The sequence below is a fragment of the Arachis stenosperma genome, chromosome 4 (genome assembly GCF_014773155.1).
Source record: "Arachis stenosperma cultivar V10309 chromosome 4, arast.V10309.gnm1.PFL2, whole genome shotgun sequence".
NCBI lineage: Eukaryota > Viridiplantae > Streptophyta > Magnoliopsida > Fabales > Fabaceae > Arachis > Arachis stenosperma.
Window position 1 is genome coordinate 2,164,315 of NC_080380.1, and position 22,723 is coordinate 2,187,037.

At 24.1% G+C, this 22,723-nt stretch overlaps 1 protein-coding gene across 1 annotated transcript; it reads left to right on the forward strand.

Annotated features, from left to right (window-relative positions):
* Positions 1-1,198: 1,198 nt before the first annotated feature.
* LOC130973940 (uncharacterized) lies at positions 1,199-20,973 on the forward strand (the record flags this gene model as incomplete). The annotated part of the gene is made up of 10 exons (XM_057898636.1): positions 1,199-1,326; positions 18,329-18,614; positions 19,099-19,285; positions 19,455-19,588; positions 19,722-19,834; positions 19,942-20,194; positions 20,280-20,435; positions 20,531-20,610; positions 20,733-20,782; positions 20,858-20,973. Coding segments are annotated over exons 1-10 (1,503 nt in total), but the record flags the coding sequence as incomplete, so codon positions are not given.
* Positions 20,974-22,723: the final 1,750 nt, after the last annotated feature.

Genomic DNA, 22,723 nt, shown 5'->3' on the forward strand with positions numbered 1-22,723 from the left:
TTTTGTGACAAATCGTGACTTAATAAAAGATAAAAAATTTTCTTCGAATATATATAAATACCATCATGTGTCAGCATGTTCAATCTTATTTTTAATATATATTCTTGGAATGAATTTAGAAATAATACTTATTATTATTTATTAAAAAAGATTTTAAATACATTATATAATTAAAAAAAGTATTAAAAATAATTAAAAAACCATTTTGTTTTATATGAAGTTTAGCTCGTATGTATTTTTTGAAAAAATATACACATATTATAGATGTCATCTCTTAATATTTGTAGGGATTAATATTTAAAGTGATTTTTAAACACAATAATTTAATTTAATCTTTGAAAGATTTAACTTTAGTTTTTTTTTTCAAATTAAAGATATATTTAAATATTAGCGAAGTTAAATTTTTTGTTGACTTTTACTGACCTATAGTATATAATAAAAATCATCACTTGTTACATTTTTGTAATACGTGATATTTAAAGATAACAAAATTAATCTAACCTAATTCCTGTTCTAGTCCAACTCAACGAACCAAAAACCCAGCATCGGGCAACCCGTCGACCCGGCAACACGCCGTGACCGAATCGGGAAGTGACCCACACGTCACCTCCCCAGTCCCTACATGAAATTTGCCAGCTGGACGAAGGAAATTTCTTGAAAAGTGGGTCTGTTCATGTCGGACCCGCCCTAGTGCAGCTTATATAAGAACCCCTCTCCCAGGTATGTCATCTATCCCTGACATTATCTGCCGTTTTGGTACGGACACTGACTTGAGCGTCGGAGTCTTTTTTGCAGGTAAAATAAAAAAAATAAATTAAATATGTAAAACGTAAAATTTTAACAAGATTTAAATTATAAAATCGTTAAATATAATATAAATTTTATAAAATTGATTAACTCATTTAAAATTGTAGCTTCAATGTCTTTAATGTCTTCTAACATTCTCCCATCAACTTCTCACTTTAATGTCCATCTGTTTTTCATTCATTCTTCGCTACATACATTTATTTCCCTTTCCTCCCTTCTGATGACTCTTCTTTTAATATCGAGTAAGAAGAACGAAAAATTTCAAATTTAAATTTTGAATTAAAAAAATAAGCATATTTGTAACCCCTTCTTCTATTATTCACTATATTCTTCTAGTTGCTTCACCCATTTTTTATTTGTTCAATCTGTCATCGTGATCACGGTGGTGGCAATGGAGAGCATGGTGACAATTGCGATTGCTACAACTGCGGTGGGATATGTCACATGGCTTGGAATTGTAACCAAGGAAGAAGTGAATGTGGAGGCATGTATGGCAGTGATGATGGTAGCCGCAAATCTGTTACAACTATGGAATTTTTTGATATTTTGCAATGGACTGCCCAACAAACTCTTTGAAAATAAGGTTTGATCACTTTCAATTTCAAGGTTTTTCGTTTGATGTTTTTCAATATTTTTCTTTTCATAATTATATAATAGTGTAATAGACTAATTAATAATTTATTAAAATTTGAAAATAATAGTTATTTTAATATAAAAACAAAATAAAAATATTTATGAGAGAGTAAAAATAACAAAATACTTATTGTTTCTAGTCCATATTATTTTAGAATAGCTTGATATTCTTAAAATATTAGTAAAAATATATATTTTAATTTTTAATTTTAAATTTTTGACTATTTTTATTTTTTTATTTACATAGTACCGAATCAACCGGTTCAACCAATGATCCAACGGTTGAACCAGTGATTGAATGACCCAATAACCTGACTGATTCGATTATCGGTTCAGTTCTGACAACTATGGTTTCAAGTGTTCACGTAGATGTAAAACTAAGCATGATATATTAAGTATCTCCCGTAATTTACACGGGTAATGCACTAGAAACACATAAAAGTAAAAATTCATGTAATTATATAATTAACATTAAATTTAATATCATGTAATTATATAGTATTTATAGCATTTTGAAAAAAATGAGATGTAAACATTTAAAATTTATCAATTTTGGTGTTTTTAATATTTGCTGTTTATATAAGTTTTTTTTTCTTATATTATTTATAGGTGTTAAACATATATAATTTTTGAACTCATAAAATTATTCAAAATGCAAATAAATTATATAATATCTTTTTTACCTATCCTTTTTACTTTTTTTTTTTAATTTTTTAATTCATTGTGTTATTCAATTATATTAATGTAGCGTTATGTATTAGACATTCCAAACGTAGCATGGGTTATTCTTTAAAAAAAAATATATAATGTTTAATAAATTAATTTTTTGTATATATAACATTTAGTTAACAAAATAAAATATAATATTTATTATAATGCATAATTAAAACTAAATAGTTGATTACATTCAACTTGACTTATAATTTTTTCTTTTGAGGCTCATTGAATCATAGAAGGGGTTGTCAAAGAGAAAGGATACTATTTAATTTTGTTAGATTTATTAAATAGTAAAATTTTAAACATATAATACTTTAGTTATTTTTTGGTAAAATATGTATTGTGTAAATTTATGATATGCTATGAACAGAAAAATTAATTAGCAGTAAGGTTGTGTAAATTTAGTATTAAGATTTTAGAAATAACTAAAATTTAGTAAACTTCTTAAATCATTGTAAAATATGTATTGTGTAAATTTAGTAGTAAGATTTTAGACATATAATACTTTTTTCTACCGAACCTAATTTTTTTTCTTATACAATGAATATTTAAAATTATTTTTTGTTATGTAATATAACATAAAGAAGTTTCTTAATATTAGTAATTAACATGTAAGGGATAATTTCAATTTTTCATTCAACGAAAAAAATATACGTATGTTAATTTAATTTGATTGATGGTTGACATTATGTTATATGTATATATAATGCTTTTTTTATTTTCGTACTGAATATTTTTTGTGTAATTAATATATTTTTTGACTCTGCTGAGCATTTTCCGTGCATCGCACGTTCATTCCCTAGTAAATACAAAAATAGAGTTCCTATTTGTGGTGGTGTGGTGTGGTTTTAGCATGGAAAAAAAAACATTAAGACCATTTAAGAGTTGCTATTTGTATGTGGAGCATTTATTTTCAGGAGAAAACCATTTAACATTTAAGAGTATAGGTGGCTGGTTAGTATTTTGCACTCATGTGAAAGAAAGACAAAAAAAGAAAGAAAGAAAGAAAGAGCTCCTTTATATAAGTTTCAGTCACTTCTCTTCCGTTCTTGCACCATCTCTTTCTTTTTCTTAAACTCTTCATCATTCATTTCATAAAAAAAAAAAAAAAGATATTAGGATCTTCAAAATACACGTATTAGTATTGAAGTGATTTTCTCTAATCATCTTCTTAGACACATCAACAATTTGGATTAGGATCTAAATTTCTTAAGCTAGAAATAGTTTCACAAAATACTAAAACACAGTATCATGATTATGTTGTTAATATGTTTTATTACTACACTCAAAGATTAGACAATTTCAATTATAAATCTGAAAATTATATCACTTTTCAAAAAGACATGTAATAGATTTTAAGAATTGAAATAGTTCTAAATTGGGGCACCCATTTTTATATGGTTTAATGGTGAAGCTTCTTTAGAAAAAAAATACTTATTAAAAAGAATATTTCTTGAATTAAAATATTCCATTACTATAATTATTTCTTGAATTAATAATAACCATTATTAATTTCTGTTATAAACTAACAAATAATCAACATTTTGTATTTGGTGCAATTTTTACCCCATTATAAATTTTAGCTTCCACACCGCAGAATTATTATATATTAACTTTCTGTAAATCAATCTGAACTAAGTCATTAGTAGTGTATGATAACATGAAAGTTTCTAGATTTTGGGCATTGCTGTTCTTGGTAGCTGCTGGGCAGTAGCTTTGGCATTTTTATCTTCCAATGGTGGATCCAGCTTTTCTTTCCGATACATATCTTCTATCCATTTTCATTTTATTGTTCAGGTCATTATCTTTGAAGTGTTCAAAATAAAATTAATATATCACTATTTGTATCTTATAAGTGTTTTCTGTATTTGAAATGATGACCTATAATCATATATATATAAATATTTGTATCTTATATCTTATATCTTATCTCAAGAAATTGATTATCATGGACGCATGATGCTAACTGATTATAGTGATTATGATGCTAGTCCCAAATATGTTTCAAATAAATCTATAAGTAGTGCACCAATTGAGTATGAAACTCCTCTTATGTCAAAGCCAAAACTTCCATCTCTCGATCTTCCGAGTCTCGGAGTTACGAACTAAATATTATCGTATGCTATATCAATTATTATCTAGGGATTGTTTTGGACAATATTTATATAATTTATATTTAAAGTGATCTATCTTAGTTAGTAGAGTATTCTATATATTTTTCTTACTTTCTGTTCCATATAGTCTCGTATTTGTGTTGTGAAAAAACATTGTAGCTTTTGACATTCTATAAAATTATAATATCTGTGTACTTGTTATTACATTTGATTTGTGTTTATCCAACTTCTTCAATAATGATCCTTAACTTTTTTTTATTTATTTTTATTAGATATTGATATTTGTCATTACTAATTTGCCTTCAACTTCTCAAACTAAGCATTATTTGAGTCCCTTTTTGAAATTTTGTTAAGTCACTATCATTATTATTATGAAAGAGTATTGATTCAAAGCTCGTATATATGCCTATCGGGTCACTCTACTGTAAAGATTATCATTATACAAATTTTATACAGGTTTAATGTGTGGTTATTTTGAGGGACACGCCTCAGTTTTTATAGCTCAAGTGAATCGTCTCCACATCAAGCATCAACTTTCTCTCTTTCTAACTCCTCCACCACATTTGAGTATTCGTCTATCATACTACCGCACTACATCGCGGGACACGCTGCCAGATCAATTAAACATCTCTCAACTCTGATACCACTTGTTGGGTCACCGTGAGGAGCTCTCGACCGATAAAGAGATTTCAGAGAGGAATCAAGTGAGAGAACATAAGATGAGAAAATACCACATCTATTAAATAAAAATGTTGAATTTTTGAAAAAAAGAAAAAACAAATTAAATTGTATATATTCTTTTAAAATAAAAATAACATATATTATCCTTATTATAAACTATACAAAAGTTGGATCTTATTAAATAAGGGAAAATAATTTCATTACTAAAATTAAGAGATAAAGTACATATACACTATAATTCAGGAGGAGTAATAAATTACAAAATTTCCTATGAATACTAATAATAATGCAAATATCCTCTATACACATTTTTTTTTACGGTAATAAAACATTGATAGCGAGCATCCACTAATTACCCATGTAAAAGCCTTATTAATTTGTTTGGTTAAATAATATCTTTAATATCCATAAATATATAAAGAATATCATTAAAAATAACTGACTTATATATATATATATATATATATATATATATATATATATATATATATATATATATATATATATACGGTGAATTCTACCCAAATCCCTCTAAAATAACATGTAAGTTACCCTTCATGACGTGTCACACTTTAATTGGTCATTATCTTAACTATAGTTGGGTTATTTTGTAATTTATTATTTTAGATGGGTAATTGTATAATTTTTTAAAATATTAAAATTCTACCCCGTTAATTGAAGCACGTTCTCACGCAATCTCTTTCTATAGTGTATAGTCAGCGTCGACTTCATTTCTATCTCTTGTCCTCTTACTCAATCCTTTTTTTGGCCATGACCCATAAATCACTCCTTACCAACATCAACATCATTAATGGTTAGTTCAGTTATTAAATTTTTTTTATTAAAAAATATATATTTATTTAATTACATGATGGAATATATATTCATATGTAAAATATAATATAATAAAATAAATCTATTCAAAATATTTAAAAATATAATTAAAATCAGGAATATATAAATATAATAATAAAATTTATACTCTAAACAAGTAAATATATCTTTTATCATACATAAATTATTTAAAAATATATAAATTATTAAAATTAATAACACAAATTTAAAATGATAAAATTCAACTTTCTTACAAGTATTTTTTATAGTATTTTTATTCTTTTAATTTTTAAGTTATTAATTATTTTATTATTTAATTAATGATTAAACAAATTATTTTCATGAGAAATTATTTTTTGTATAATCTTAAATAAGAGACCAATATAATAGTTTAAAAATTAATGTAAAAATGATATTTAAAAAAAATAGTTAATATTAAAATTTTTAAATACAAAAACAAATTGTATAGATATTCAAGATATAAATATGAAATATATGTTTAAAATAAATAAAGATGATAAAAATAATTATTTATTTCTCATGAGTACTCCCATTTTATCTATTTTATTTATTTTATGCATATATTTATATTTATCTTTTAAATATTTATATAAATTATTTTTGTATTTAAAAATTTTAATATTAAATATTTTTATTTAAAATTTTATTTTTACGTTATTTTTTAAACTATTATATTGGTCTCTTCTCTAAGATAATAAAATAAATAATTTTTTATAAAAATAATTTGTTTAATCATTAATTAAATAATAAAGTACTAATAAATTATAAATTAAAAAAATAAAAATATTATAAAAAATACAGTAAAAAAATTAGATTTTATTATTTTAAATTTATATTATTAATTCTAATAATATATTTATTTTTTAAATAATTTATGTATGATAAAAAATATGTTTACTTAGTTAGAGTACAAATTTTATTATTATATTTATATGTTCATGATTTTAAATATACTTTTAAGTATTTTGAATAGATTTATTTTATTATATTATATTTTACATATGAATATATATTTCATCGTGTAATTAAATAAATATATATTTTTTAATGAAAAAAATTTAATAACTGAACTAACCATTAATGATGTTAATGTTGGTAAGGAGTGATTCATGGGTCATGGCCAAAAAAGGAATTGAGTGAGAGGACAAGAGATAGAAATGAAGTCGACGCTGGCTATACTGGGAAAAACGGGGAAGTTACGAGCCATGAGAATTCAATGACCCGTTAATGAATGATGCACTGTAGAAAGAGATTGGGTGAGAACGTGCTTCAATTAACGGGGTAGAATTTTAATATTTTAAAAAATTATACAATTACCCATTTAAAATAATAAATTACAAAATAACCCAACTATAGTTAAGATAATGGCCAATTAAAGTATGACACATCATGAAGGATAACTTACATGTTATTTCAGAGGGGGTTGGATAGAATTCACCTATATATATATATATTATGAATTTCATTGAGAATATTTTATATTCACCACACACTATATATCTAATACTAAACCATTAATAGAAAATTGTCAGGTAGTGAAAATCTTAAATGTCTTGAAAGAGAGAGCTTGAAAGTTGAATTGATTATGGTACTCCTTATGCAGAGTTTGTTGTATCATACTATCATTTGTGGTCTCTCATTCTCTCGTTTCTTCTGCATCATTATTAGTTATGTATGAAGTAATATTAGCTTCAATGTCTTTTAATAACTCTCCCTTTAATGTCTATCTATTTTTTCATTCATTCTTTGCTACATACATTTATTTTTCTTTCCTCCCTTCTCACGACTCTTCCTTTAATATCAAGTAAGAAGAATGAAAAATTTTAAATTTAAATTTTGAATAAAAAAAAGCATATTTATAATTCCTTCTTCCATTATTCACTATATTCTTCTGGTTGCTTTACCTATTTTTTATTTTTTCAATCTGTCATCGTAATCACAGTAGTGGCGGTGGAAAGCATAGTGACAGTTGCAATTGCTACAACTGCAGTGGGATGGGTCACATGGCTTAGAATTGTAACCAAGAAAAAAGTGAATGTGGAGGCATGTATGGCAGTGATGATGGTAGACGCAAATATGTTATAATTATGGAATTTTTGGATATTTTGCAATAGATTGCCCAATAAGTTCTTTGAAAATAAGGTTTGATCACTTTCAATTTTTAAAAATTTTCAATTTCAAGGTTTTTTGTTTGATGTTTTTCAAGGTTTTTCTTTTCATAATTATATAATATCTATTAGTATTATTTTTCAATAAATACTTGTAGTATATAATAGTACAATAGATATAAACTAATTAATAAATTATAAAATTTGAAAATAATAGTTATTTTAACATAAAAAAATAAAAATATTTATGAGAGTAAAAATAATAAAATACTTATTGTTTCTAGTCCATATTATTTTAGAATAGTTTGATATTCTTAAAATATTAATAAAAATATATATATATATTAAAATTTTGACTATTTTTATTTTTTATTTACATAATACTGACTCAATCGGTTCAACCAGTAATCTAACGGTTGAACCAGTGACCCAATTATCCAATAACCTGATCGATTCGATTATCGGTTCGGTTCTGACAACTGTGGTTCCAAGTGTTCACATAGATGTAAGACTAAGTATGATATATTAAGTATCTCCCGTAATTCGCACGGGTAATGCATTAGAAACACATAAAAGTAAAAATTCATGTAATTATATAGTATTTATAGCATTTTGAAAAAAATGAGATGCTAGCGTTCAAAATTTATCAATTTTGGTGTTTTTAATGTTTGCTGTTTATATAAGTTTTTTTTTTCTTATATTATCTATAGGTGTTAAACATATATGATTTTTGAACTCATAAAATTATTCAAAATGCAAATAAATTATGTAGTATCTTTTTTACCTATCCTTTTTACTTTTTTTTTATTTTTTAATTCATTGTGTTATACAATTATATTAATCTAGCATTATGTATTAGACATTCCAAACATAGTATGGGCTATTTTTTAGAAAATATATATAATGTTTAATAAATTAATTTTTTTTGTATATATAACATTTAGTTAAAAAAATAAATTATAATATTTGTTGTAATGCATAATTAAAACTAAATAGTTTATTACATTCAACTTTACTTATAAATTTTACTTTTGAGGCTCATTGAATTATATAAGAGGTTGTCAAAGAAAAAGGAGCTATTTAGTTTTGTTAGATTTATTAAATAATAAGATTTTAAACATATGATACTTTAGTTATTTTTTGGTAAAATATGTATTGTGTAAATTTATAATATGCTATGCACAGAAAATTTAATTAGTAGTAAGATTGTGTAAATTTAGTATTAAGATTTTAGAAATAACTAAAATTCAGTAAGCTTCTTGAATCATTGTAAAATATGTATTGTGTAAATTTAGTAATAAGATTTTGGACATATAATATTTTTTTTCTTATACAATGAACATGAAAAATTATTTTTTGTTATGTAATACGACATAAAGAAGTTTTTTAATATTAATAATTAACATGTAAAAAATAATTTCAGATTTTCATTCAACAACAAAAATTTACGTATGTTAATTTAATTTGATTAATGATTAATATTATGTTATATGTATATGTAATGCATTTTTTTTCGTACTAAACATTTTTGTGTAATTAATATATTTTTTTACTTTGCTGAGCATTCTCCGTGCATCGCACGTTCATCCCCTAGTAAATACAAAAATAAAGTTGCTATTTGTGGTGGTGTGGTGTGGTTTTAGCATGGAAAAAAAAAACATTAAGACCATTTAAGAGTTGCTATTTGTACGTTGAGCATTTTTTTTTGAAGAGAACCATTTAACATTTAAGAGTTTAAGTGGCTGGTCAGTATTATTTTCTTCTGAGAGCCTCTCTATTTAATTTTGCACTCATGTGAAAGAAAGACAAAGTAAAAAAGAAAGAAAGAGCCCTTTTATATAAGTTTCAGTCACTTCTCTTCGGTTCTCGTACCATCTCTTTCTTTTTTTTAAACTCTTCATCATTCATTTTATAAGAAAAAAAGAAAAGATATTAGGATATTCAAAATGCACGTATTAGTATTAGTATTGAAGTGGTTTTCTCTGATCATCTTCTTAGACACATCAACAATTTGCATTAGGATCTAAATTTTTTAGACTAGGAATAGTTTCACAAAATATTAAAACACAGTACTATGATTATGTTGTTAATATGTCTTATTACTATACTCAAAGATTAGACTATTTCAATTTTAAACTCAAAAGTTAGATCACTTTTCAACAAAGATATGTGATAAATTTTAAGAATTGGGGTGGTTCTAAATTGGGAGTACCCATTTTTATATGGTTTAATGATGAAGCTTCTTTAGAAGAAAAATACTTATTGAAAAGAATATTTCTTGAATTAAAATATTCCATTACTGTAATTATTTCTTGAATTAATAATAATCATTATTAATTTCTGTTACAAACCGACAAATAATCAACATTTTGCGATTGGTGCAATTTCTACCCATATAAATTTTAGCTTCCACACCGTAGAATTATTATATATTAATTTTCTGTAAACTAATATGAACTAAGTCATTAGTAATGTATGATAACATCAAAATTTTTAGATTTTGGATATTGTTGTTCTTGGTGGCTGCTAGGGTAGCAACTTTGGCATTTTTATCTTCCAATGGTGGATCCAACTTTCTTTTCGGTACATATTTTTTATCCATTTTCATGTTATTGTTCAGGTCATTATTTTTGAAGTGTTCAAAATAAAATTAATATATCACTATTTGTATTTTTTAAGTGTTTTATGTATTTAAAATGATGACCTATAATCATATATATATAAATATTTGTATCTTATATCTTATATCTTATTTCAAAAAATTGATTATCATGGATGCATGATGCTAACTTATTATAGTAATTATGTTTCCAGTCCCATATATGTTCCAAATAAATCTATAAGGACTACACCAATTGAGCATGGAACTCCTCTCATGTCAAACCCAAAACCTCTCTCTCGATCTTCTTAGTCTCGGAATTACGAACTAAACATTATCGTATGCTATGCCAATTATCATCTAGGGATTATTTTAGACAATATTTATGTAATTTATATTTGAAATGATCTATCTTAGTTAGTAGGGTATGTTACTTTTTTTACTCTCTGTTCCATGTAGTCTCGTGTTTGTGTTGTGAAAAAATATTGTAGCTTTTGACATTTTATAAAATTATAATATCTGTATGGGTCACTTTACTGTAAAAATTGTCATTATACAAATTTAATGTGTGATTATTTTGAAGGACACACGTCAGTTTTTATAGGTGAGTTATTGATGTTAAAAAAGTTTGATTTGTTAATTAATGTATACTTAAATCCTAATACAATAGATAGAATTAGATCATTTTAACGCTGTGATAGTCTAATTATAGTACTAGTATAAAACTAAATTGTTGAATCATAAGAAATCTTTTTACTTTTTTAGTATTTACATTAGAACTAAAATTAAAAAATCGTTTCATAAGCTAAGATTTTGTACTAATTTTAAAAAGAAATACTCATTTCAGTTAAAAATGAAAATAATATTTTTTAATTATAATTAGAATTATTTTTTGTATAGTATATATTAAAATAATCTATTTGATCATAAAAGACATAAATAAGTTCTAGATTGTTTTATAAAGAGTTTCAATTGTTAGAATATACTTTTTATTTTTTAATTTTTTTTATTAGCAAAACATTGTACAAATGTAATAATAGAAAAGTTTATTTATACTTCACAATTATTTTTTTTCTTAGAGGATAAACGAAATAAATATGTAAAAAAATTGAAACATCAAAATTAGAAACTATTTTATTTATTGACTATCACGAAATTATATTTATTATTTTCATGTCATGGGTAAAAATAATTTATTATTCAATAGATAAAACCAATTTGAAAGTGAATCTTAAACTTTGATTAAATAAAAAATATTGAACTCTTGTATTAAAAAGGGTATCGTAAAAATTTTAAAATAATTTAAATCAACAAAAGTAATATTGTTTACTTGAAAAAAAATACTACAAGAAAGTTTTACTTTGTAAAGATTATATAGATTTTAATTATAACATTAGCTTATATTTTTAGTTTTTGTTACAGTTAAATTGCAAAACATGGGTCATTATTACAGTTAAATAATCATCGTATTAATTAATTTTATCATTTTATACGAGATTAATTTATATCAAGATGTTTTTCTTTTAGTTTGTATTTTAATTTGGTTGAATTTGAAGAATACATATTATGAAATAGATAAAGCATTTAATTAAAATTGGGCACTAAATAATTATTTAGATGGCATATAGGGCTAACAACATATATCTTATAACGGGTACTTAACTCGAAACCTAAAGTAACCATTAAGTTAATTATTTAAATTATTAATTTGGTATGTTTGTTATTTAAAAAATAATATCGTAAGAAATTGAAGTTAAAAAAAAAAACATTTATCTTTATTTGTATTATTTTAATTTTATTACAAATTTGATGATGATACTATTTGTAATTTTATGTTAGATTTTTTAAATATTTTATTATTTTTAATTTAAATTTAAATTTAGTTTTTTATTCCTATTTTTTGTTTTTAATCTAATGTAGGAGCCTCGCTCCAATTCATCCATTAACAATTAGAATAAAATCGGAGTATAAAGATAGTCAAACTTAAAAATCTAAATTTTATGTTTTATATAAGTTATTTGTACCAAAAAATAAATGAATAATTTAATTATCATTAATGTTAATACAATTAATCAAAGAACAATTATTTAATAATTATTAATTTTTTAATTTATATGAATATCAAATAAAAAAAATATTAAAATTATATGTTTATTTAAAAAATAAACTAGTCAAATGAGTCGATTTATTTGACTCATTAATTTCTTAGACTTGTATACAGGAAAATATATTAGCATATTATCTAAAAGATTTTTTGTTAGTAGATTGAAATAATTTTTTAGGTTATTATTTATAAGACAATGAGTTTTGATATTTAAGAGTTATTTTAGATATATTTTTTTAAATCTTCTCATATTAGATCCTCTTTCTTAGTTAACATCAGCTCTTCTTTTTTTTTTTTTTTTTCTAAAATCATTTTCAACATGTCTTTTTCGTTCTTCCATGGATGACATGAATTGCTTTTTTTGTTTATGCACTGCATACTCTTAATTGTTTACAGCATTGACCATAATACATTTATAGTTGACTACAATTGAATAATCTTTTTAACTATTTTATCTTTATATCAATGCCATAAAGAAGTTTCTGGTTGATATTCAATTGCAAAATGTGAAAATAATAGGTTGAACTTGGAATAGCTTTAATTACACCCTCTTTATTTTATCACTGGATCATATTTTTTCTTGTAATTTATTATGTTAATTATAATATATATATATATATTTACATAACATATTCAAGTAAATTATTATTTTTATTTAGTTTAATTTTAATTTTATACTCATTTTTTCTTAATTTGATGACTATGTTTTTAATTATATACTAAAGTAAATATTAAATTTTATTAAAAATTTACAAATGAAAAAAACAAAAATATTTTTTTATTAATCATAATTTTTTATTGAAATAAAAATAATATTTAATTAATCAAAATACATATGTATAATCTTTTTTTAATATGTAATTTCCCAACGTTTCTTAAATCAAAACGCATACTAAATACAATTATACATGAAACAGGAAAAAATCATTTATGTTTTTTTTTTAAATAATCACTACAAGAAATAAGGGGTTTAGTCACGAAAAAAATTGTGGCTAAACTCTAAGATAACCGTAACAACTATACATTGGCCACGAAAGAATATTTGTGGCTAATCGGGGGTTGCATTTTTAATTTGTCACGATTTTAGCGTTATTAGCCACAATTTTAAACATCGTGGAGACCTTCAAAGAGCCACGATTTATATATCATTGTCCACGCATAATGCCGTGGCTAAATAAGAATAATTAAATAAAAAAGTATAATTCTACTACACTTCATCCGTAGTTAATTTGTGCAGGCCGGGTTTTTAGCCCATTTTTTTGTGGCTAATGTTGGATTATTTAATCACACTATTTTTGTGGCTAACTCACTATATTTTTCACATACAATTCAGGACTAATTTGTGCTAATTTGCTCTAATTGAATAATTTTATTAAATTAAAATTATATTTATATAATTACATTAATAACAAAAATCAAACTTTTTAAATATAATATCCAACATTTTTCCAAAAAAAATACTAATAATAATAATAATAATAATAATATAATAATATAATAATAATAGTCTAAACTTATATATAATAAGAAAAAAAAAATTAATATAAATAAAATAAATTTTAATCCCTTCTAGATTAAATATATTTAAAATTTCAACTATTACTTATTAAATATATCAATTAAATGTCTAACATATCACTGGATAAACTAGGCACTTTATCACTGTATTTTAATAACAAAAATTTGTACAGAGCTGTCATATCCATAGCTTTTTCTCTAAAGTTTTATCCAGTTTCTCTAAATTTATCACACATCATACATTTTCAACACCAAAGACCTTTCCAATTTATAGCGTTGCTCTACGAGCCATTACACCCAGAAATCGTATCAATAAATTTACGTCATTATCTCGATTTTGTCCATGCCCATCAAATTCCATAATGTCTTTTTCATCCATTTTCAAATGCCAAACTTGAATTGTCGTCCTTTTGCCAGTTGTAATTTCTTCCATAGAAGTGTCTGCAATGAATATAAAATTGAATAAAAAAAATAAACTAAATATTAGAATTCAAAAAATAACGTAAAAAAATTGAAATTTCATATACCTTTGACATTCACAACTAAAGGGTCATTATAATCTTTTCTGGTAGGTATAGTTGGTTGAGACTTATTTCACCCAAACCTTTTGCAAATTCTTTATTGTTGTTGATATTCTGTGTTATCTTAGTTCTGCTAAAAGGGTCTCTTCTGAATTATATGTTTTTGCTTCACGAAAAAATCTACTAAAAAAACTAACAAATAACAAAGAAAAAATCGGTATTTTGAGTTTGGAGGATACCCTGTCATATGATAGAGTTCATATAGTGTGGTTAAAGAGAGTGCTTTTAAGGTGCTGCAGAAAAGTAGGAGTTAAAAGACAACGTGAATGATGGGAAGTTATATTAAAATTTGTCCGTGATTATTTTAACTTTCCGCCAAAAACTACTTCAGAAGTTAAGGCATATTAAAATTTCAAATTTTAAAAATTCAGCTTGACCAATGTTGTTTAAATTGTCTTTTAACTTTCTTTCATCTTAAGAATATTTCTTTCATCCTACTGTTTATTATCTACTAAATATACCTTAAATTATTTTATTTTTAATACAATAGTTATTATTTATTTTTAATGATCAAATATAAAAAATTTAAATTTAAATTTTGATTTGTAATATTTTTATCTTTAATTTTATTACAATAACAAAATAAAAAAAACTACTATAAATATATGACCATCACAATATCTCATTTCATGCAGTTGATAGTTGATGATTTAAACAATATACTATTATTAAATTTACCTAATATACATAAACAATATAACAAGAGTTATACATTAAGTAAATTTTGTAATATTTTTACCTGAAATTTAATGTTTAATAAATTTTAATTACTAAATTAGTTACTAAATTTATTACATTAGACAAATTAATTATCAGATCAAATGTTATAAGAAATTTTATAAATTAATTTCTTTGTTACTTAATAAAATTTCAAACTTTTATACAAGTGATCATAAATTAATTAGTATTTTTTTTATCACTGAAAATAATTGTAAAATAATTAATAGAAATACCAATTAAATAATAGTAAAAATAAAAAATTTAATTCATAATTTCACAAAATAATTTTTAAAGAGATAATTATACATATAATAAGAGTACAGTACTCACAAAAATATATAGTATGTACTAAACCATATAAATAAAGACTAATTTTTTTAATTTATTCTATTTTTTAAATTCAAAAAATGATAATAATTATTTTTAATAAAAACTAAAAATTTTTTTATACTTACAAATTATTGAACTTTTATTATCTATTCAAATTATATTTTAGTTAAATAAATTTTATCTTTATAACTAACTCATATTAGAATTATCTTTATTTTTATAATTTTTTATTTTCTAAATTCATTTTTTTATTTTTAGATTTAATTTCATAAATATGTTAATGTTAGATATTAAAAAAATGATATACATTAAAATTTATTTAAAAATTAATTTATTCAGACAGAATAGCCATGGTACATTAATGTAAGCAAGAAATACAGTTACGAAAAATATTGTTCGTAACAAAAGATTAAATTTTAGCCACTGTCGTAATGTTTTGTGATAAATAGAAGACACGCTCATTTATTTTTATCACGATTTAGTGTTTGTAGTTAAAATTTGGTGGCTAAACACCGTTTTTGTGGTAGTGAATGATAACGTCACTCCTAAATTAATAATATTATATTTTAATTATAATTTTTATTTTTTTTTAAATTATTTTAATCTTTATTTGTTATATCAACGTCCTTATATTGTTGTCAGATTTATAAGACGGTGAATAATTTTGTAAAAGAATAAAAATATATAATTAAAAAAAATGTTATGAATTTAAAAGTAACATTATGAATTTTTTTTCTTTAATATTTCTGTTTTAAAATAAATATAAACATAATATATATTTATGATTGTGTGAAATAAATGTTACTCTATTATTAGACCATCCTTAAATCTTATTGATTGATCATATGAAATTCTTTATTCTAGATTAAGTATCAAAATTATATTCGTAATTTTAAATCTATTTCAAGTATAGACTAACTAATAATACAGTGTAATAAGGTTGTGAGTTCATGCAAATAATTATTAGTAATCTCAAAATTTTATACATATTGTATTCACAATTACTAATAATAATATAATATGCTAAATAAAAATTGAAGTTAATATACAGTATATATATTTATTATTTTTTATTGGATGTAAGCATATTTAGGTTAATGCTAATACATTTCATATAAAAAAATAGAATCGTATGTTAATTTTTGTATTTTAAATTTGAGTCATGGAATTAAAAAAATAAAAATAAAAAAGTTAAAAAAGATAATTTTTATAATGAACTCTCCTCCTATCACTTATTAAAATTTAAGATAATTTAAAGAATTATTATTATTAATTTTTTTTATCTTTTTTTCACCAAAATTCTAATAATAAAAAAAACAGGACACATACATCAGTGTGAATTGGAATATATTTTGTACACAAGAGAGTTAAATATATGTAAGAGCAAGAATAAATACTAACTAAAAGAATAATTTAAAAATTTTGTTGTGTTCCAATAATAGAAGGCTGTGAAAGATGCAGAATGAGTTAATGCTCTTTCTTATAATTTGATCTTTGATAATTTGTCGTATATTAGATTGATTGACCTTAACTACTACTATATAATGAATTAGTTTCAAATATTTTTAAAATTATCATGTAAATTTAATTGAAACTGAAAAAAAATCTTACTTACAAATTTTTTTTAAATATTTTTCAAAATTTTAAAATTGTAACTTATTTTAAAAATAAGTATTTTAAATAGTAAATATAATTAATAAGTTAAAAAAAAAACTGGCTATTTAAAGATTTTGAAAGGAAAAATTGTCAAGAATCTAATATATTAAATGTAAGACATAAAAAATTATTAGTTAATGTTAGATTAATATCTAATATTTTTTTAAAACGAAAACAACAAACACAAAATTTATGAAAATGCATGCATGGTTATTGAAGATTCATCATTTTATCTTCTTAGTTATATCCATATACCTCTATTTCACATTAATATATGACATATATGATAATATGCATATAATAAATATGAGCAGAGGGAGAATTTTTTTCAATTAGTGACACAACTATTTTTTTTTTTTTTGGTTAACGTGATTGCAGCTAATTTAATTATAAAAGGGCATATAAAACAAAATATAAAAATATAAATATAAAAAAGGAACATGAAAAAGAAACATAGCTCTGCTACAACTTATACGTCTAGCATGAGAAAAAAAATCATCTATCATTTAACTTCTTTGCTGGTTGGTTGGTATCTCTATTTAATTTGCACGTATTTAAAAAGTAGACAAAAAAAGAAAAACAAGAAAGGGACTTATAAGTTATAATCATATAACTATATAAGTTTTCAGTCACTTTCAGCATCTCTCAGATCAATTATCATCATCAATATAATAAGGTGAAGCTTGTAACACATTCCTTCACATTCCTTCTCTATATATAAGTTTCAGCGAGCTCTTCACTTCTCACACTATTTCTTTCTTTCTCTTAGGCTTTCATTATTCACTTCATAAAAAAAATATATATATTAGAAGTTTCAAAATGTATGTATTAGCATTGAAGTGGTTTTTTCTAATCATCTTTTTAAATACATTAATAATTTGTGTTTTAGGATCTAAATTTCCTAGATTAGGAATAGTTTCACAAAATACTAAAACAAAATATCATGGTTATGTTGTTAATATATCTTATTATTTCACTCAAAAATTAGACCATTTTAATTATAACCCCGAAAGTTATATCACTTTTAAACAAAGATATGTGATAGATTTTAAGAATTGGGATGGTTCTAAATCGGGAGCACCAATTTTTGTATGGTTTAATGCCGAATCTTCTTTAGAAGATGGAATCGTCGCGGCTGGATTTCTCAAAGACAACGCTCTTCGTTTCGGTGCTCTTCTTGTATATATTGAGGTAATAATTAATTGTGACTCTTTAGAGAATATACTTGACATTCTATAAACTATAATAAAAAAAAATTTCCTTTTAATTTAATTTTTAAAATTATTTCGTAGAAAACATAAAAAATGTAAGAATGTCTTAGAAAGGGTGCATGGGGTGTCAATTGCTTTCAAGTAGTTGTAGTTCTTTAATTTGTTGGAATTTGGGAATTGATGATTGAGTTAGAAGAGTAGTAGTAGTAGTCTTTATGGTAAGATTGCTTTTTTCACTTAGCTTTACATCAAAGCATAAAATCGCATGCATGCCTTAGTTATGTGGCCAATATAATCCAAGTAAAGATATATACGTTTCTGTCTACGACTAAATAAATGAAATAAATATATAATCTCTATTTTCATGTTTAATTTATTTATGCCCTTATGTACGTTTTATATTGTTATTTATATCATACAGTAATCAATTAAGAGATTAATTGAATGTTTATTATTATCAACAGCATAGATATTATGGAAAATCATTTCCATTTGCCTCATACGAAGAAGCTTTGAAAAATGCAAGCACTATGGGATATTTAAATTCAGCGCAAGCATTAGCAGATTATGCTGCTATCCTTCTACACGTCAAAAAGGTTTTTAATGCTCATGATTGTCCAATCATTGTTTATGGAGGCTCCTACGGTGGAAGTAAGTCATATTATATATTATTAACTTTGCATACAAAATTTAAGTATCATAAAATATGCAAACAGTGTATATATATCTCTATTTTAAAGGATCATAAAAATATTTTTGAATTTTGTTATGTATACATGTAATTAATATTTATTTTAATTTATTTTTGTTTATTTACTAGTGCTTGCAGCGTGGTTTCGGCTAAAGTATCCCCATATTGCATATGGTGCTTTAGCTTCATCCGCCCCGATTCTCTATTTTGACGGTGTTGCCCCAAAACATGGATATTATTATATTGTATCCAAAGATTTTAGGGTAATACATTATATATATGTTATTATTTTATCAATTTTATATTAGTTATTAAAATAATGTGTATTTTGATAAAAAAAAAATTAATAATAAATTCTAAAAGATAATTAATTTAATTTACTCTGTTGGTATGTAGAAAATAAGTAAGAGCTGTTATTATACCATTCAAAAATCTTGGCACGAGATTGATGAAATAGCCAAAAAAACTCATGGCCTCTCAATTCTAAGCAAAAGGTTTAAGATTTGCAAGTAAGTCAAATATATATATTTTTTGTTCCATATTATTATTATTATTATTATTATTATTATTATTATTATTGTTATTATTATATACTACATTAATTTAAAATTTTCAGGAAATTGAAAAATGTTGAAGTTCTAAAAGATCATTTAAAGAATATATATTCTGTCGGAGCTCAATATAATCAACCATCAGTTGAGAGCATATGTCACGCCATTAACAATGCAGCCAACAAAACCGATAAAATTGGTCAAATATTTGAAGCTTTTACACTTTTTAATCAACTATCAAATTTTTCTTGCTATGACATAGAAGGAAGTGATAATGCAATTGACCAATCTCAAGATGGCAAGGCATGGAATTGGCAGGTAAAAAAAAATCCATCTATTTTTTCTTGGTTTATATATATAATGTCTAATTAACTAATAAAAAATTAATTAATTTAATAAACAGACTTGTAGCGAAATCATTAATCCAATTGGTACTGAGAAAGATGCTTCAATGTTTCAACCAAGACCTTTTAATATGAAAAATTATCTCAATTTATGCAAGCATCAATATGGCATCATTCCAGTGCCTCATTGGATAACAACCTATTATGGTGGCCAGGTATTTAAATAATAATTCTTTCAAATTTTTTATAAATTATTTTCATCAAATAATTAATTATTGATTATCATTAATCTTTATTTTATATATGACAGGATATAAAATTGGTCTTCAAAAGATTTGCTAGTAATATAATTTTTTCCAATGGATTAAAAGATCCATATAGCTCAGGCGGGTAAGACATTTTAATATAAATGTCTATTCGTTTATTAAATATATACAAAAATAATAAATATGAAATTAGTTATAATTAAATAATAAATATTTTAATAATATAATGTCCACTATGTATTGCAGAGTATTGGAGAGTTTATCAACCAGCATGATTGCTATTACCACAGTCAATGGTATTAATATATCAATCATAATTTTTTTTTACAATAAATAAACAATTTTAGTTATTTTTATTATTGTTACTGCAGGTAGTCACTGCTTGGACATCCTTCCAGCACAACATAGTGATCCTAAGTGGTTGATCCATCAAAGACACGTTGAAATAAATATCATTGCAAGCTGGATTGCAGAATACCAAGCTGATAGATTAATTTGTTAATAATGAGTGATAGCTTTTTTTTTTTTGTCCTTTTTATGAATGTACTTTATATTAGTCAATTTTATATATTAAGTTTATATACTTTACATTTCTTAAAAAATGAAGTTAATATGTACACTATCAGAATAATGTCTGAATAAGTTAACATGACAACGAATACAATAAAGCATAACCAAAACCATAAAAATTAAAAATCAAACAGAGTAGCATCGCAAACAATTGAAACAAATCTAAGAAAATTCCACATATAAATTCAGGAAGCTTTCAGGAATATAGTTAAAAAGAACATTTTTTTTTTTAAAATTTCGACGGGGCCTACAGCTCAAAGTTAAAATGAACAATATATATATATAACTACTAGTTAAAACAGCATCACCATGGAATGTGCCTCTAGGAGAGCAACAAAATTGAAGAGAGGAAAACAGAAAACAAAATAAAATAAATTTCTACCCTAGATGCAGATTATGTTTTTCCCCCATATATAACTTGTTGTACAAGTTAGCCTCTATTAATTCCAAACAAATATAGAGATGTGATTGAAGAAAGGCAAAAAAGAATTGCAATGGTAACTATAACACGCTCAATGTACAGAGTAAAAAGCTACACCCATTCTCGAGCTTTTTGAAACTGTTGATCAACACTCATGATGTATAGTGTATCAAGTGAATCTATTAAAGTTGCCCAAGACCTCAAGACCTCCAAAACTGTTGACACCACTCTTTGACTGAGGCTGGCATCGCCCCGCGGCGGGGGGGGGGGGGGGGGGGGGAATAGTTATTAAATATTAACGGAAAAATAACTAATTGATAATAGAAACAGTTATTTGTACGACCACAATAAGCATTTTACTTCATAAAAATTATAATGCATACTATTTTTTGCATTGCAGTAAAAAATAGTAAACAAAATTAGGCATTGCAAAAACACCAAAGGAGTGTCATATTCAAAGGAAAGAAGCCGAACTACTAACTTTAGACCAAAAGCTTTGAAGTTGATTGTTCATACATAATTACCATACTTATAATCTGGGACAAAAAAAATACCTGAAGTTCATCTTGGCCCCATGCATACTTCTCATAAGATCCCCAAGCATGGAGCATAGCTTCTTTTACTTTTTCTCTTCTCTCGATGTCAACTGGACAATCTACGATCTCTTTACTAGACTTGGTAGTTTTCCTCCTTAAGGCAATTTCCCCAACTTTACCACCATGGGAATTATTTAGCTCTTCCAACTGAAACAAGACCAATTGCTTACTCCCCGAAATAGCATATTATTAAAATTGAAAAACATTTCTCATGACAAAATATTATATTAACCGAATAAGAAACCTGTGCTGTATACAAACAGATCCAAAAAAAAAAGTGCAATTAGTATCAAAAGATGAGGATTTAGCTTTATATAAGATTGAATAGAGAACGAGAAATTAAACTATGGATTTCCATCAGTTTGATGCAGGACTGATGCGGACAACACCAAACATATATGATCATTTTGTTAGTCGTGTTTGTTTCTTGTGATTGTAACATACAATGAACAAATGTACAAAAAGTTAGGCGCTTTACATCTTCTTACAAGATTTTGCATATCAGTAATTTCTTTCCATAACTCCTCAACTTCTTCTACCTTCATTTCACAGAACAATTATTAATGTCTGCAAAATGAACTTATGCAAAAACCAAAAGGATTTCAGCTTCCCTTAAAAAGAAATTTGAATAGGAAATGAAAACAAAGTTC